At 36.7% G+C, this 18500-nt stretch overlaps 2 protein-coding genes across 3 annotated transcripts; both read right to left on the bottom strand.

Moving 5' to 3' along the window:
- Window positions 1-935: 935 nt before the first annotated feature.
- On the bottom strand, window positions 936-5744 carry LOC140148338 (uncharacterized). The gene is made up of 3 exons (XM_072170254.1): window positions 5525-5744; window positions 2150-2374; window positions 936-1184 (listed from the first exon to the last, which is right to left on the bottom strand). The coding sequence occupies exons 1-3, from the start codon at window positions 5667-5669 to the stop codon at window positions 1012-1014; spliced, it is 543 nt and encodes a 180-aa protein (XP_072026355.1). The 5' UTR covers window positions 5670-5744; the 3' UTR covers window positions 936-1011.
- Window positions 5745-7896: 2152 nt separating this feature from the next.
- On the bottom strand, window positions 7897-11009 carry LOC140148326 (serine protease inhibitor dipetalogastin-like). Of its 2 annotated transcripts, none has more exons than XM_072170239.1 (2): window positions 10760-11009; window positions 7897-9117 (listed from the first exon to the last, which is right to left on the bottom strand). In XM_072170239.1, the coding sequence occupies exons 1-2, from the start codon at window positions 11007-11009 to the stop codon at window positions 8009-8011; spliced, it is 1359 nt and encodes a 452-aa protein (XP_072026340.1). In that variant the 3' UTR covers window positions 7897-8008. The 2 variants fall into 2 exon arrangements, with proteins under 2 accessions (XP_072026340.1, XP_072026341.1); XM_072170240.1 differs by lacking the exon at window positions 10760-11009 and adding an exon at window positions 10119-10441.
- Between the last annotated feature and the right edge of the window lie 7491 nt (window positions 11010-18500).

Consider the following 18500-nt stretch of genomic DNA (forward strand, 5'->3'; position numbering starts at 1 on the left):
TCACGCTAAAAGGGGCTTGATTCATAAGAAAAATTTTCCAACCCCATCCCTCCATGTCAAAGAGAAATCTACGCCTCTGGTGCAAACGAGGGTGACCGACCCTTATAACATTTCTGACGATTTTGACACCCCTAACACGGACCCGCGCAGATGCTTACAACTTTGTGTTCAAGTCATCCCAAGTTTGAGAACTTGAGAAATTATACAACAAACTATTCTGAGCCAAAAAAAAACAAGTTGATATCATACCTAAGATAGATCATGCAATTCAGGAACCCATGGAAACCGTTTGCAGATTCTTTTATTCTTATTATAACATGGCTTTAATAGAGCATTGTTCAAAAATGCAAATACATCTTTTAATATTATATTATCAGCATGATATTTAAATGACTTTATTTTGTTCAAAATATTTGTAGCGCAATGGAAAATGAAATAGAAATATGAAATGTCATAAATCATCAAAACTCCTTTATAGGGCCTATGATAAGGGCATATGAGTTCAGGGGGTACTACACCCCTGCCCAATTTTGTGCCTATTTTTGCATTTTTCTCAAACATTATAGCACATTGGGGACAAGTAAGATATCTATATTATAGGGGCAAGGGCTACCACTAAGTGCATAAGTGGAAATTTTATTTCAGCGTAGACAACAGTTGTGGAGTTACAGTCAAAAATGAGGGAAAACCAATATTTGATCAATAAATCAATAACTACTTGCTTTGAGTTGCTGAAATTTCAGTACAGTAGTTGTAGTCCTTGCCCCTATAATTAATTATACATATCTTACTTGTCACCAATGTGCTATAATTTTTGAGAAAAATGCAAAAATAGGCACAAAATTGGGCAGGGGTGTAGTACCCCCTTAAACAACAAAACTATTGGTTAAGAAAAGTGCATAAAGTGCATATAAGTGCATATTCGTTATCATAAATCAACAAGGGTATCAGGATGAAATTACGTGCATTTTGGGAGTAATTTGGCAGCAATTGAATTTCATGCTGCGTTCATTATAAGCGCTCAAATATCTTAGGCAGTGCTGGCGGGGAGGAGCTACAACTACATTGACAGTTCATGCCTGGTGTTGCCTTTCCAATTCCAAGTTGACCAGTTGCTGCAATCACTGGGGGTTTTACAGGAGGCGTAGGGAGCATAGCACATGTACTCCATCTTTCTGGAAGAACTATGGGAAGTAAGAGAAAACGTGCAGTAGGTTTAATAACAGCGAAATCGTTTTTCAAAGCTATTATTGTAAGATTTTCTCAAGAAATCCGTTTGTAAAAGCTATAATTGTAACATTTTCTCAAACGAAGCCTTCCAAGTTTATTTTGCAACTTCTGAGTTTTACACAATTTGATGAATAAAAGTACCCTGTGAAAAACAAAGAACAAACATATTTTATAACACGGACTATGAACGGTTTTTTTATTTGATTTGATTTTTCGAGTTTAATAACCCTGGATAACCCAAGAAAGCTTATGAAGGTCATTTCCATTGTGGTCTATTTCAACACCGGGACGTGTTGGAGCAGTTTATAGGTTTTCTAAATTAAACGTCATATGCTGTATTAATATATCGCTATACGGGTTTCCTCTATCTAGTGATGTCAAAATAAGTACAAACATACCCGACGTAATGTCGCTATTACATCATAATGTGAGCGCGCCCTCAGGAAATATTTGACTATGTACACAAATGTTGCCAAAATTGATTTTGGCTAAAAATCCCACGAACGTGCGATTTTCACAGGATTTGCTGCTAAATATGAAAGGAAATTACTTAAACTACCAAGTTTAAAGTCCATATTCAGTATAACAACTTTACAAAAGCACAATAAAATGCATTGGTTTAAGTCTATAGACTTATGATGGGCTTCACTAATCCCAAATTTTTGATGGTCGCGCGGGCTTACCCCGGGTAAAGTTGTTGATTAACATTTCTTCGATTTTTACACCCCTAACATCAGAACATGGGCCCGTGCGGATGCTTACAACTTTGTGCTTGAGTCTTCCCCCTACACACAGGCTGTTTGCTTTTGAGACCTTTTGCAAACTATTTAATTCTGTCAACATTCTGAGCGAAAAATAGGTTGATATAACCTAAGATAGTTCATGAAATTCAAAACCCATGGAAACCTTGGTAACGTACCTTTTTCACAGACTCTTGTATTCTTCATTTGGATGATGCAAGTGTCTAGGTCCCGACATCTAGCCTTTTGCAGCTCGCATTTATTGTTGTATACTTTCACATTACTGCCGTCCAAATGCATGGTACAGAGATTCAGAGCTTTTCCTGGGTTGTCAGAACAACACACTGCGGTATATTTGGTACATTCCGTTTTTAGTCTATTCTTTACTTGTAAACATTTCTGTTCTGAAAATTAAATGACAGTATGGAACTTTAATATGGCTTTATATGTGGCTCCAAATTTCACAACATCGCGTAATGATGGCGCTCTTCTTACGGGTGCAGTGCGTTAGTCCGACACGCCACTAGTCCGAATCAGAAATGCACTGTACCAGTCCGACACGCCGCTAGTCCGAAAAACTACTGCGCTAGTCCAAAACTGAGAACTACTGCGCTAGTCCAAATCTGGAAAACACTCCTTCAGCCCGACAATGCGCTAGCCCAAATCTAAAAAAACCACTGCGCTAATCTGAAACTGAAAACCATTGCGCTAGTTCGAATTTGAAAAACACTGCGCTATCTTTAGTTTTTCAGATTCGGACTAGCGCTGTGGTTTTCAGTTTCGGACAGGCGTTATGGTTTTCAGTTTCGGACTAGTGCAGTGTCGGACTGAAGAAGTGTTTTCCAGATTCGGACTAGCGCAGTGTATTTCGGATTCGGACTAGCGGCGTATCGGACTGAAAAAGTGTTTTCAGATTCGGACTAGAGGCGTGGCGGACTGTTGCAGTGGATTTCATTTTCGAACTAGCGCATGTTTTTTTTTCGGACTGACGCACCCTAAGTATAGGGAATATGTGTAGTCGGACTAGCGGCGTGTCGGACTAGAGGCGTGTCGGACTAGAGGCGTGTCGGACTAGCGGCGTGTCGGACTGAGCGGTGCACCCCCTTCTGACTCCCACCTGTTTTGTGCATATGATGCCGATGTGAAGTATCCGCTTTTCTCATGTGTGCAAAATACTATGCAGGGTGTATATCAAAATAAAGTATAAAGTTCGAAAAATGCCATTAGATTAAAAAGTATGAGGTATTTGGTCAAAATACTTTAGTTGATAGCTGACTCAACATCTTGTCCTCATATAATTGGAAATGGAAAATCACTGGCGTGTGACCATTAATAAGGACTCAGTGGCTATTTGTGTGAGCCGAGTAAAATGCAGTTGCGCGAAGTCAATTAAAATCAATACAAAGCAACATGAGAATCTCATGTTTAACCACTTTCTTTACAGTAATTAACAGTCTTAGTCGTCCACATGGCCACCATTCCTCTGTATGCAGATATCAGCTCTCCTCAACATGGTATTCAAATGAATCACACCACGTCTTATGAGAAGTCTGTCCTGCCCGGGGATGCCAACGTATACAATTATGCATCTCTGGAGTTCGTCAAGGTCTGCAGGATGACTTGTGAAAGTCCCATATAATTAATAATGTCTCGGCTTTAGTTTGATTTAAAAGTTATGTCTGATTATCTCAAGGGTCTATAAAACAATATCTAGGTTGTGGTACCACATAAAATCGTTTGGTATTGTTATTGTGCACTGAGCATCACAGAAAACAAAAGAAAAACAAGGAAACCATTTCGGATGCTTTTATTTCGCCTTACACTGTTTTTAGACTTTATGACAAAAATATGCTCATATTCCTGAGTAAACGTAAAACACAATATCTGTCTTTTTAATCATAATATAAAAACGGCAGGTGGTGAAAATGGTATCTTGAAAGAAAAGAACAAGTTTGCAGATCTTGAAGTTTCCGACAACGTTTAAAGGTCATATATATTGCTCGGACAACATCATATCATTGGCAAGCTAATATTATGAAGACAATGAAAATTACTCCTTTTTTAAGAAAATAAGACGTTTAAAATTGATATTCCGCAAAAACCAACTTAAGCGATGAGTTCCTTCGAACGAGACAGATTTGACCTAGAAAAAAGTTGACGTCATGAAATGAGATGTGCCTGCTTTTAGAGAAGGGACTGTAAACGCTCTCAATGCACAGAACGTTCTCGGACAAAAAGTCTAATCAAGTGTTACAAATTCAATGGTTTTTAAACATATGGATAAAATCAGCCGCTTCTTTTTTTTATATATTAGTAAATTGTGATATTACAATTCATATGTATATCAAGTTGTTGAGAAATATTTGGACTAAATAATAAAAAATATTTTAGACCAATTTTACCGTGCAATTTTAGAATTTGAGCGTGATGTATATCCGTATTGTATTTATTATGCAAATAAACAATTTCAATGGCCTTTTGTTCGAACCTTCCCGATTTCTCGTGGTAGAAGGTCGCATATTATACGCATGACTGAATGTCAAAAGAGCTCGACAGGGCTCATGTGTATGTAACATGACTCCTGCCATGGAAATGAATTTTGCTTCGAACGGGGGAAGGACCGTACATTATATTTGTGTACAGGAGAAATACGAATAAATAAATTGCAACGAGTGTCAACTTGTAATGTAATAATTATTCTCTTCAAATGGAGTTACACTTGTTTTTGCAATAGATATGCCCTTTAGGGGCTGTGCAATAATTATGAGCCTTGGGGGGAGGGTAAAATTGGGGGGGGGGGGGCAAGAAATGTTTGGCGAGCCGAAAGGGGGGGGGGCCAAGCAATTTTGGCCAGCCAGGAGGGGGGGCAAGCCATTTTTGGCACACATTCATGGGTCGCCTTTTTAATAAAACGCTCTAAAAAGGCTTAGGAAAACAGTACAGAAACGCTTTAATATGCAAATGTCCCCGATTATGATGAAAGTAGCCCAACTCGTTTTCGAGACCCTTGAGATAATCGGACGTAACTAATGAACTGGAGCATTGGATTAAATCAACCCAACTTCTGGAATAAATGTGGCTCACGCATGCAATACGTAGTAACGGGTCATACTAGGATTTCATTTTTTTTATTAATGAAGTTACATGTTGTTTTGAGGAATAATACGGGAAGTTTTGAGTTTTATTTCAACTGGTGGTGTAGGAAGGCGAGTGAATTTGTGATGAGGTTTTCTTGTTTCAACAATCCGATAGTAGGATACGAGACGTAGGCTAAAAAGGTCTTACGCATGCGCGGTGGTGTTCTTGAAATCATCTAGAAACGCTTAATTTGCTGGTATCGTTTCAGGCTGTTTTACTGAAGGTGTAGTCTAAGCATTACTTATTTGATGCACGAAATATTATGCCGCTGCGCATCTTTCTTTTTTTTACTTTGGAACAAAAATGCGATTTATTTTTGCTACAGCCTGTACACAAAATCTGGCCCATAAAATCTGGCCAGCCATAGGAGCGTTCAAGTTCATGATTATCATCGTTTTAAAAATAAATCAACTTACGTAATGTCATGGCTTTCCATTTCGCTTTAACAGTTTTAGCTCGACGTACTCTGTCGAATTCAGCGTATTCAGGATCGCATATTGATATCACAACGAATGTTAGAAGAATTGTTGATGACAAACAAAAAGGCCACGTGAGAAACATGGTGGATCGCAAACTGTCGTTTAGATACAAATTCGATACCTTCTGTTTGTACCTTGTACCTGGTTTGATTTTAACTGTTGCTTCATGGAGTAAACATCGTGGTGAAGATTATTGATCGAATGACTTCGCTTTGTAATGTAAAGAATTTAGCTATTAAAAGAAAATCAGCAACATGGAACGGCGGTATAAACAAGGAATGATAACGATGATCCAATTTGTTACTGAAATAATTTTTCTTTTCAAGTGGAAAAGGACGTCTCGATCAATAAACAGTGAAAAAAAAGATTATGATGGTGTCGGTGTAGGTCCAACTCGTGCGAGTGGTTATATTTTCTTCAATTACTCACAATACTTGATTTTATTTATGTTAATTAAAATGGGTTATTGTTAATGAAAAACTCCCTCGAGTTTTTGCATCAAACTTATACTGCGCATATAAAGTATCGTTACAATTAATACAAATCAAATTATTTCTAAGACACTAAAACAATAATGATTGATGGAGAATTTTATTCTGCGTGATTTGATAACTCAATTGGCACGATGCAACCGTTTTTTCCATGCAACTTATAACATTTTTTTTAATGAGCGCGCTTTTCAAAAGTGATAACATTTACATTGCCTCTTCGCTCGAAGCACGCATGTAATAAACACAGGGCGCGGCGGTTGCGTAAAGTCCGTCAAGCTGTAATGACCCCGTTACGGAAGGTGGCGGAAATAACCTTGAAATAAGAAGGCTCCGAATTTGTCGCATTTGCCGAATTCGAAACCTCCCCCAATGCTCTATAATTTTTGAGAAAAATGCAAAAATAGGCACAAAATTGGGCAGGGGTGTAGTACCCCCTTAAGTGTAAGGATACCATTTGTGCACAGTATACTTTTTTTCTATTTAAGTGCAGATACGAGACATTTCTTGCACAAACGATAATGCGCCCTCGATTAGGTTGTTCCTCACTTGTGTGATACAATCACAATTACTTGACATTAGCAACAATGAGTTGTACCATCAACAAGCCATTATTTACCACAACGATGCTGCTCATTTGGGAAACAAAGGCCTCACATAGTATTTTTACTGTGCATCTTTCCACTGTTTGCTTTGTAATGGTGCATCCAACTGAAATTATAATACCTATAGCATCGCAACCCATTGCAGTATCGCACAGGTAAATCAGAAACATGTGTTTGCGGACTTAACACAGTTTGGAAATAAGCTCTTCACATATATAAAACGGTGACCCGGAACGATGACAACTCAGTTTATTGAAGAGAAATACAAAATCTGACCAAGATAGGGATATCAATACATACCTTGATAAGCTTTGATATTACACTATTCTTTTTGTGCGTATAGAGACAAGACATTTTCAATTTAGTAGGCATCAACAACAAACGAACCAGCGCCCTCGGTTATAGGTTGTTGCGGCAAATGGTGGCAGAAATTGTCTGTCTAGTAAAATGACTACTGCTTTATTGAAGAGAAATAAAAAAAAAACTAAAATGACCAAGACAGGGAATACCGATATCATCTTAAATTATATTGTTACGCTTTTATTTAAAACATAAATATCACACACTTCTGCAGGTATTTATTGCTACAGCACGATAACATTTACAAGTATCCAACAACAATGTAAGTTTATTGAAATAAACATAAAAATAAACGCCTCCTATACCTTACCTTTACGTGTAGAATATAAATATAAACACGTTTTAGTGTTTATTAAGTGTATTTTACCGTGCAGGAGAATGATTGACGGTACTTTCTGACATTTTCTCTCTGCTTCAAAAAAGAAAAAAAAAAAAAAAACCCGAATACTTATTCGTGCATTAGAGCTCTACGATAATATGTTAATAGTAATCATTCGATTGTTGAAATAGCACTCTATCTACAGTGTAACTCAAAAAATGTTATAATAAAATGTAATTAAATAAATAAATAAATAGGCAATAAATAAATAGGCAATAAATAAATAAATAAATAAATAAATAAATAAATAAATAAATAAATAAAAAAAATAAAAAATAAATAAATAAATAAATAAATAAATAAATAAATAAATAAATAAATAAATAAATAAATAAATAAATAAATAAATAAATAAATAAATAAATAAATAAAAAATAAATAAATAAATAAATAAATAAATAAAAAATATAAAAAATAACAATAAGCATCTGCATCTACAGAAAGTCTTACTTGGGTACTTTTCCCTACTTCGACCTTTAGTTCACATGTGAATGCGGGCGTAAATGTTGTTGAACATTGTGTATGCGAGTCCAAAGTTTCAGAAAGTAGCACGTGACGTCATCCGCACAGTGTATGCACATACGCATACCTAAACGTCAAAAGTGAATGGATCCGCGCCGGCGCCAATGCATGGCCCAAGATGCGCTACAGTAAGAGTTGGGTCATTCATTTTGCAAGATTCTGCTTCTAGCACGCATGTTGATTGGTATGTGTGGTTATCTGTTCCACAGACAATGTCTAAAACCAAGGGGCAGTTCATATTAGGCCTACACGGAGCTTTTGTTGGGAATACATCTGTGGGAAGCTTCCTCGACTTTGTATCAGCAGCAGATGTTTCCATCTTCATTGTAGTTATCCTGTCCGATATTCCCGTGACCATGTCTGTCTCTGGAATAGCAGTAGTGACAACATTATCGAATTCGTCATATGTACATGGCCCAATATATGCTACAGTAAGAGTTGGATCATCAAGATTGCAAGCTTTCACTTCTAGTACACACCTTGATTGATACGTAATCCCATCGGTACCACAGACAATATCTAAAATCAAGGGGCAATCCGTACTACATGGAGCTTTTGGAGAGAGATCCATGGGAACTTTTGTACCAACAGGAAGTATTTTGATCATCTGCATTGTAGTTATCTTTTCCGATATTCCAGTGGTCGTGTCTGTCTGTGGAGTACCAGTATCATTGTCGAATTCGCCAGGAGTGACTGGATCACCAATGCATGGCCCATTGTGTGCTACAGTAATATTTGGATTCTTCATTTGGCAGGCTTCCGTTTCTAGCACACACTTTGATTGGTACGTGGTCTCATCGGTACCACAGACATAGTCTAAAACCAAGGGGCAATTCATGTTACATGGTACCATCGGAGTCGTGACATTATTGTCGAATTCGTCAGTCATGTTTGTAAGCGATTTATTTGTGGAGGCCATATCATCGGTCATTGGACCAACGGTAGTTGTCATATTTCCGCCTTCTTCACTCAGTTCTGTTGAAACAATCACAGTTGAAAAAGTATAAAATTCGTCAGTCACGTCTGCCTTTGGGATAACGGTGGTAACATCGTCTTGAGGTTTGTCAGTCACGGTTGATCCACTTTTGGAGGTTATTGGCTTTTTGGTTCCTAACATCATTGGTTTAAATGTTGTCGTTGCCATGGAATCGGGTAAGCGAGTTGTAGCCATGGAATCTGTATGAAAATAATTTACAAGAGGTATTCAGAGTCATACTGTATGATATACATAGAGGAAATGATTGAATTAGCTTTTGTTGGCAAACGGAAGTTATTATGACCCTGATCATGAAGCTAGTAGAGACTCTGATTAAGACCTGCCCTGATCTAGTCCTTGGGAATTAACGAGTAATCTCACATTAATAACACGAATCACTAGTACTAATCCGGAACTCTGTCCGAACCTTAAACTTTTTACCATATAGTTCCATTTGGCGGATCTATTATAATATGTTTTGAAGGTCAAGAAGCTGGAAGATTAGAAATACACTGGAGTTCATTACTGACACATTCAATAATGCACGTAAAAATTGTACAGCAAACAAAGCAGATAATTATATTACCAAGATACACTGTACTGTAAAGGGGTGTAAAAGGGATTTGGTATTAAAACATTGGTAAGATCTATGCCACAATAGGGGTATTGCCATAAAATGCGTGCGAACTTCAGCGCACTCTGTTAATAAATTCCTTTTAAATCACAGTTCTTAAATGAAAAGTTTGATATGAATCTAGAATCTAATTGAATAGTATATTTTGACGAATTAAAAGAAACGGTCGTTTTGTAGAAATTACACGATTGGTCTGCGTAAGTCGCATGACTTATAGTAATTTTTAGATATGTAGGCACACATAAGGCCTATTTATACGTGTATGTATATAAACACATTACATAAAGTATTTACCACTACCCCTTTATTATGAGATATCAAAAATAACTCAAAATCTATGTGTTGAATTTTAACTGAAATAGCAAAAATAAACACAGTTATTCTCTGTAGTTTTTGATGCCACATTTGTCTTAATATTCCACAATATTAATATTAATATTAATATTAATTCTCCGTACCGAGTATTTCAATCGTAGTTCAGGATTCGAAAGTATGATCCATCCATAATTTGCAAAAGTTCTTGTATACAAATCCAAGGGTATTTGGGTATAAAGATGTTAAACATACCTCAATGACGTTTCGTACTACAACGCAGTACTTTCTCAACCTATGACATGGTTTTCCCGGCTCCGCTTCGTGGTTGTTATGACTGATTTGTTTACCTCTCCTGTGACAGAGGCCTTTCTCTGTGATCTTGTGAATGCCCTATTTGAGGCTTTGTCAGCTTCGGTCTTATGTTCTTTGAGGCGTGTTCCGAATACCCTCGCGGTTTCCCCTATGTAAGATTTCTCACAATTAAGACAAGGAATTTCATAGACACATTCATGCCACCAACGTCAAGTTCCAACAGGAAACAGACGATGAGTGGGAGAATTAACCAGTCAATTTGAGAAAGTACTACGTTGTAGTACGAAACGTCAATGAGGTATGTTTAAAATCTTTATACCAAAATACCCTTGGAATTGTGTACAAATATACAAATTATGAATTACGGACAATCCTGATAAATTTATTTACGGATCTATGATCCATCCAGTTGATATGCTTAGGCCTCAATTGAATTGCACGTAGTATTTCGATGACAAAGACTGCCGTGGTTTCTTTTGTTAACCAATTTTCTTGCGACCTATTGTTCCGACTTTACGTTTATGAACTCTCACCCGTCTGACTATTATGTATAATCATTGTGGTATTACTATTTTGCTTACCTGTTACTACAGAAGCTTCTGTTCGTGGTTTTGGTTGTTCTTCCTCTTCCTCACTGCTATCACCATTCCCGTGTGGACGATGAGGTCGAGGAGGATAGCCACCGCCCTGGTGATGGTCTTCTGCACTGCTGTCATCATTGCCACGACTCGGAAGTTCAGCTGGATGTTGTTGCGGCTTCCAGGATTTGCACGGACCACGGAATGCTACTGTTACTGCGATGCCTTTAAAACATGCCCACTTCTTCATCATACACCGGCTTCGGAATGTTACACCATTTGAACCACAAACTGGACTCTTACCAGCCTTACGACACTTTCTTTGGCATTCTGAAAATATGTGGAAAAAATATTGGCATACTTTTATACGCATTATATTTTAGAGTGTAAAGATGATTACTTTTTTATGAGATATGCATGGATCGCATTAAATATTTTATTGTAGCACGACAAATGTATTTTCTTTGATTGAGAATATCAATTATAGGCTAAATGGACATTTCATAACAATATGACCGACACAAGCAACATTTTACAAAGATGAAAATAATTAATCATTACAAATAACCATAAAATTACTTATGAATTGCTTCAAATCAAATAATACTGAGTGTTTATAATTGCATCGCATACACTGTGTTAAAACTAATGCTGGGTAAATTTTACCGAAAGTTTGGCAAACTACATCAAGAGGTATGTTTACATAACATTATGTACGTATATAGAACTTCTTAATAATTAAGTAAAATTTTCAGAACTCTGTATTAAAGTTTGCGAGCATTGTTAGCAGTGCATACTGGTTTTTATGCAAGTTCAAATGGCAGATTTGAGGTAAATCATTTGATTACAGTTACAGATATAATTATTATCATATACATCAAGCTGTAAATAATTTATTCAGAACTATTTACAAGATTAAGATATGTACTTACCCTCCGAGTCATCAGAATATACAAGTGCAAATAAAAAGATGAAAACAATGAATACAATCATAACAGTACGAGCCATGCTTTAATTTGAATATAAAACACAAAACAATATAAATCGAATAGTAATCGCTACACAGCTAAATGTGAATCCGTTTACTAGAAGTAATATCTAGGTAACACCTGAGGTTGGTATGATTTGTCTTCATAAACATTTCTCTTTTTATAAGTTTCTTTTTGCCCTTGGAAGAAAATGGTTCAGTGCCGAGTTTAGTTCTCGTGCACCAGAACTTACCACAAAACACTGACAAAACCCCTATTTACCGCAAAAAATCGTCATATCCGTTGTCGCATTTTCTGTTCAAATTCCACGTTATCTAGATTTGTGGAAATTTTCAAATATTTCAAATAATAGGTCAAATTTCGAGCATGATTTGGTCATTTGGAGGAATTAGCATAGGCTATCCCCGGGAGACTATCCCACAATTCATCGCGAGAAGGATATCTGTTTTGTTCATTATTTGTTGTTGCATTTAATAACAAGAAACAACTTAGGCAATAACTCAATATGAGTAAGTGAATAAGCAAAATTCAAATATAAATGTTAATATACAGGAAATTAACCCTATTCCAGAAATGCATGTCGGGAAGACATGTCGTTTCCTCTGGACTAAACACATTGGTAAAATCCGTTATCACTAGTGAAAGGGAAATGAATAATTAGTACTCTCACCTCATTTGTACTTTGAAGTTTGCTTACTATAGGATCCACAACATAAGAATCATAAGAATCCATTTTGAAATAAAAATGTAAAATTTTGTTTTACACATCTTGACCGATTTATGTCGTCAAACATCATTGCGTTCGGTCACAAGGGTTCATTATGTATAAACAGAGGCCGTTTTAAAAGTCCATAGGAGTCAACTCTCAAACAATACAGTAGACAAGGCCTCTTCATATGTTTGTTAAATAAGTTGACTCCTATGGACTCAGGTGCAACTTTTAAACGGTCTCTTTTTTACAAAATGAACCATTTTGACCGAACGCAATGATGTGATACGCTATAAATTGGTCCATGTGTGTAAAACAAATAAAGCTACAAACATTATTTTACATTTACATAAAAGATTTTGTCCATTTATTTAAAAAAGGCGGTAAAGGCGAACTTATAAGATGTGGATCCTATATCTGTTCCAATTACACATGTAAAAATAAATCTATATAATCTATGTGTGACAAAAAACGGCGGTTTGTTACTTTTGTAAATTCTTTTCCTCAGTACTTCTGTTTAGAGATGTCTAGGACCTTGCACTTTCTCACTTCTTGCACTACCCTCTTCAAGGTCAAATGTGAAACATAAGCTACTTGTTTCTTCGTCTACCCGAACATTTCGGGACATCCCTTAGGTTACCTTTAAGTGACGATAATCGGTAGCTCTTTGTAGAGCTTTTAGATTCTTATCAAAACTCACAGCAGCTGTGTGGTTCATCAATGCTCCAAAGCCTCTATGATAATCACATGATATACACGTCAGCTCAACAGGTGTTGCGATTCATGAGGTATGTGTCAAATAATGCGAAAACACATTTCGTATTTCACATTTTTTTACTTTACGTTGGTACAGCAATACCTAAAAATAACCGTGTGCAACGTTCGTTGATAGACTTAAGATGTACAAACCATGTCTTAAATAAATTCCTAATTTCTTGGAATATGTCAAAAAGCCTGTCAAGGTCTCTTCAGAGCCATAAAAGTCATATTTTAATTTAATTAGAACTATAAAGATAATGGTTGTTTTCATGGGTCAGTTTTTTGATATTGTTCCCAATGTTACAACATTGGTTTAGGGGCCATATCGGATATTATTACCTAAACCCCCGGGCCTAAACCTTTGAAAAACAAACATACAATCCAGAATAGTTAGCGTTAGGCCTAAGTGGAAGCCATTGGAAATGCGAAGTTGTTATTAAACTAACGGGACAAAATAACTCCAGCGGAGCCACTTTTGCTACGTACAGGCACAGCGCATAGACATTGATCCACAAGCCTCAGCACACTTTGCATATCATTCAATAAACCATTTAACAACAACTCAGGGATTTTGCAACTTAGAAGCGCACACCCTAGACATTCTATAATTGACCTTCACAGCCAGAATCAGATCCCCGAGATTCGTACAATGAATGAATTAGCAGTATAAGTTCCTTGTCCAGGGAAGCTCACTTTTGCATCATAACGCCTTATCGATTGAAAACATATTTCGAAAATTGTAAAATAAAATATAAGAAAACACGGGGAGGTTATGTCAAAGATGTTCATGATACAATAGAGTGTCCTTGTTTTTTGATTATTTTGAAAGGCAGGCTAAACCCTGTTCCATATTTTCAGAAAAAGGATATGGTCTACACTGATAGCCGGAATGGTGTCAAGTAACTTTCAAAATGTAGTAAACTAGCACTGACTCTCAAAAGGAATCAATTGCCTCTACCTGCGGAGTCGTGCACGACCAATAACTCCATACTAGGTAGAAGCCATTTTGCATTTATGTGTGCAGTATGCTGGGCATTCCCCGGGGGCATTCGCACGGTGTATCATGGGTGTTTTGACAGTGTGTATTTTCATGCTGTAAGCTAACTTGGTCTTGAGCTGGATTCCACAAGAGAATTTTAACCTGATGGTGAGCATGGTGATTGTTACACCATGATATGCTCTAGCCCTAGTGTTACATCGTTTTACTTTCACGAGGGGCGGCGGCCAGAGGAACATGTCTACGTAAAATCTAGGGGAATTCTTCACCTAAACCAGTGCAAGTGTCATCCTGTTCACAGTGCGCACATGCATCAAATTACTGGAAATTTTGACATGTGTATTCTCATATTCAATTTGTGCAAAGTGTTACATGTACTTCTGAATAAAATAGCCTACTGGAATTCATATGGAAATTTATATCTTGATGTACATGTATCATTAGTTTGTGCTTTCCTACCTGGATTCAGAGTGATTGACCCTGTAATAGTCAGGGCGACTCTATAAATGGAGTCAGGGTTACTCTAGAAGCAGAGTCCAGCCCCTGCGCGACTCTATGTCTAAAATGGCTCCATTTGGGGAGTCATTGGACTCCCTTGAGTCACCGTTGATGACTCTACACAGGAGTCATTTGACTCCCAATATGGAGTCATTTAAGACATAGAGTCGCAGAGTGGCTGGACTATGCTTTTAGAGTCACCCTGATTCCATTTTGGCTTTCAGTGTATATGCTGCATTGAAAATCCATTTTAAGTATGTTTGTTAAAGACAAATTCCATATTGATTTCATAATCTGGGGGACTAAAGTGTTGAAAGAGCATTCATAACCTCATTAATACACGCGATGCGTGCGATCCAATCATATTTTATTATTTGTGAAAACGCGAACGCAAATCGAGGTCATTAATATCTCACAATTGACCGCAAAATGCGTAATTGTTCCAATGTCGCACACAATTGACTTCCGCGTGCGCTGTATTGTGCGTCCAACAAACTGCGCGCGCGCTGGCTGCCGTATTTGGATTGCGCGCTACCATATTTGCACAGATTCTGATACGCACTGTTGTTATTGGCCGTCCTGTTTTAGCCTGATCGATTTTGGGAAAGGGAAGATGTAAAAATTGTTTATGTTTACAAACTTTTGAGGAAAATTTTGTGTTATTTTGTCAAGTTAAAAGATCAAAGTGACGGTTATGAATGAGGTTAATAACTTTGCATCGGTAATATGTCGGGCATACGCCCCTCGGGATATTCCTCGGTTCCAAAGGCAAAATGTTTAGATTTTTCACAATGCCCTCCAAATAACCGATGCGCAGTTATTAACCTCTAAATCAGTTTGAACTCGGGACCTCCGATTGCAGTTTGAGGTGTTGTATTTACCGTCTATGCAGAAAAGGTGGGATATCAAGGGTAGATTACTTCATTAAATGAAACACTGTATTTTAGTTAGCATTGGAATTAGCGTTAGAAATTATACTCTCCTTTAATATTGTTTTTGACGAAGTAGTGATGTAACAGGATTAATTACCATAACGATAAGTGAAAACAATTTTTGAATGTATTGCCATGTACTTCAAGTAGGCTGCTCTCATCACCTGTCATGTCTGTGTATGTGTGCAATCATAGATTGGATACAATACCGCTCTTTTCTAAGACACTTATCGTACAGTTGTGAGTGAAACGTACATTGATTCAGCATAATGTGAAATTTTCATAAAATTGCAATCCAGGTCATTATGCCTATTCTTTGATAATCAATAGTGCAATCCAAAGTTATAGCTTACGTCTAGTGCTGGGTAATACATTAAAAATTGTTTTCATCTATCGCTATGGTAATTAATCTTGTTACATCACCACTTCTACGGCGAGTAGGCCTATTTACTTGTATTTGACAGCTCATATCACCTATTCGAGGTCGTGGGGCTACGCATCCTGCACAAGATAAATGAACACAATGGGTAACGATTGCTCGCTGCAAGAGGAAACTGAATATAAGTAATAAGAACGAAATAACGCTTTACATTTTACTGAACCCAAGTGTTACAATTAAATAAGACAACAAATAAATACAAATCCCAACGGGCACACAGCCCAACTTGAAAAAAAAAACCAAGGGAATGTGTCAGCATGCGATTCGAACCCACGACCTTCCGATCATGTACCTCATTAAATTGAATGGCGAATGTGGCGGGTGCAATTTACTAATGTAGCGGTTGTTCTTGCAAACACTGCCACTTTCTATTCTTAAGACGATCTCAATCATTTCAAATGGCAAAGTTCAGTAACCTATTTAACTCAAAGGTTAACCTCATACCCAACATATTCCAAGGTCACCTTTTGAGTGTATAAACACATTAAGGTTAAAGAACTGTCCTTGCCGAGCGGCTCGTTATAGAACACATGGAAAGTACGGACAGGATGAGCATTAGTTTGCCTTCAATATTATACGAGATTAAGGTGACGCTACTCCATATGTGCAGTGTGATAAATAACACATTGTTCTTATTATAAACTTATATATACGGGTATTGAACTGTCAGCTTTACCGGTTTTAAGATGTGTATCAAAACATAAAAAGCAAATTGTACCATTTTCTGTTTTAGTAAATAATCTCGCTAATTTTTTTTGGCTTAAATGCAGGAGCAGCAAGTCATACAGTATTGAAATTCCAAAATTTATATTTCTCCACATACCGTAAAACCTCATCTACAAGCATATATAGTGTTTTTGATGAAAGCTTAATTAATACGATACATGCGTAAATATGCCAAGACAATAGATTGGTCTTACAATAATACTTGTTTGAATATGTATGGATCTGTAATTTATTTGCTCAAATTCCAAAATGGCGCCTGGATTAATTCAGCTTTCATCAGAAGCACTCTATATGCTTGTAGACGAGGTTTTACGGTATTTCCTAAAGATATATTAGACCCCTGGTTGAATATTCGTATGTTATTTGACATTCCACTCTCTCATCCAAGCAGTCCATCAAGCTTGAGAACAGAGCTCTGAGAAGTATCCTTGGGTCCAATTATGTGTCATATGACAATGCTCTTGTTGTATGTAATTTTCCGCTAGGAGGGAGCAACATTAATTGTCTGAATTTTGCTCGTTCATTGTCCAAGTCTGATCGGACCATAAAGTTACTTCCTTCCAGCAGAGGTCAGATTCATTGTGGACAATTAAGAAACAATGCCAATCTCACCCAGCACCCTGTGCGCACCGATATAGGTTTGCCCGGAGACCAGTCCCTTACTTTATTGGGTAACTGAACAGTAACTCCTCATAATTCTGCCTCCTCTCCAGCATTGCCTTACTATGGGTCTTGTTTCTGTTTTGGCTGCCATTATGTTCTGACCTCATTTGTTGTTCATTTTATTTTTTAAATATACCAAAATATATTGTTATATATAATGCTTTTCACATTGTAGCTGTTTCCTTATATTTTGTATAATGTAATTCAGCCTCTGGGCAGCGAATTTGTGTGAATACAATCATATCATAATTATCATATCATATCATATCATATCATATCATATCATATCATATATCATATTATAACATGTATAAAGATGAATGAAAAATTATTTTTAAGAATAATGTCAACTACAATGCGTCACCTTAAAGCATACGCTTTGTCATTGATGCAGGATAACAATTTCCTCGAATGTGGGATATGCAGTCAAAACAGAATTTATTTCTGGGCATTATGACACCCAATTTGTTGCAATGGTCCCAATATTGAAGCGTACATTTAAATGAAAGTAACCCAAGATTTGAAAAATGCAGCAAAATCATGTTGCCTAGAAAGGTACTTACTTTTTAAACATTATGACCAGAGGAATATTTTGGTGATTAATAACATTTGAGTAAAATAATTTGAATTTTGTTCTGTTTATGAACTTGCTCAATGCTGAGTTGTCAATAAGATGATCTTTCAAATTCGTAGATGAGCAATATAATATCCATTAAAACAAAGATTTCAAAATACAGTAAATATGATTGGCATGTTTATGTAGTATTTGTATAGATTTTAAAATGTATGTTGGGGTGTGTGTGTTGATCAATTAGTCTGGTTGCTTGATACCAAAATTGTCTCTCATAATTCTAAAATTGAATAAGTCAATCAATCCAGGAAAGTTTCTAATCTTTTTCGGTTAGAGGAAACTTACTGAGACGGGCCTTTGGATATTACGCGAGATCGTAATTGATGTCCATAAGACATTGCACGTTTGCATTGGTGGTGTCGGTCATGATCCATTGAAATCTAAAAGTCTCATTTACATGC

This window comes from Amphiura filiformis, chromosome 3, assembly GCF_039555335.1.
Source record: "Amphiura filiformis chromosome 3, Afil_fr2py, whole genome shotgun sequence".
NCBI classification, from domain to species: domain Eukaryota; kingdom Metazoa; phylum Echinodermata; class Ophiuroidea; order Amphilepidida; family Amphiuridae; genus Amphiura; species Amphiura filiformis.

Coding starts and splice junctions, on each gene's coding strand:
- LOC140148338 (XM_072170254.1), bottom strand. CDS start 5,669: ATGTTTCTCACGTGGCCTTTTTGTTTGTCATCAACAATTCTTCTAACA. Junction 2,375..5,524: donor ATGGAAAGCCATGACATTAC/GTAAGTTGATTT, acceptor TTTAATTTTCAG/AACAGAAATGTTTACAAGTA. Junction 1,185..2,149: donor TACAAGAGTCTGTGAAAAAG/GTACGTTACCAA, acceptor TACTTCCCATAG/TTCTTCCAGAAAGATGGAGT.
- LOC140148326 (XM_072170239.1), bottom strand. CDS start 11,009: ATGATGAAGAAGTGGGCATGTTTTAAAGGCATCGCAGTAACAGTAGCA. Junction 9,118..10,759: donor AGAAGCTTCTGTAGTAACAG/GTAAGCAAAATA, acceptor ATTTTCATACAG/ATTCCATGGCTACAACTCGC.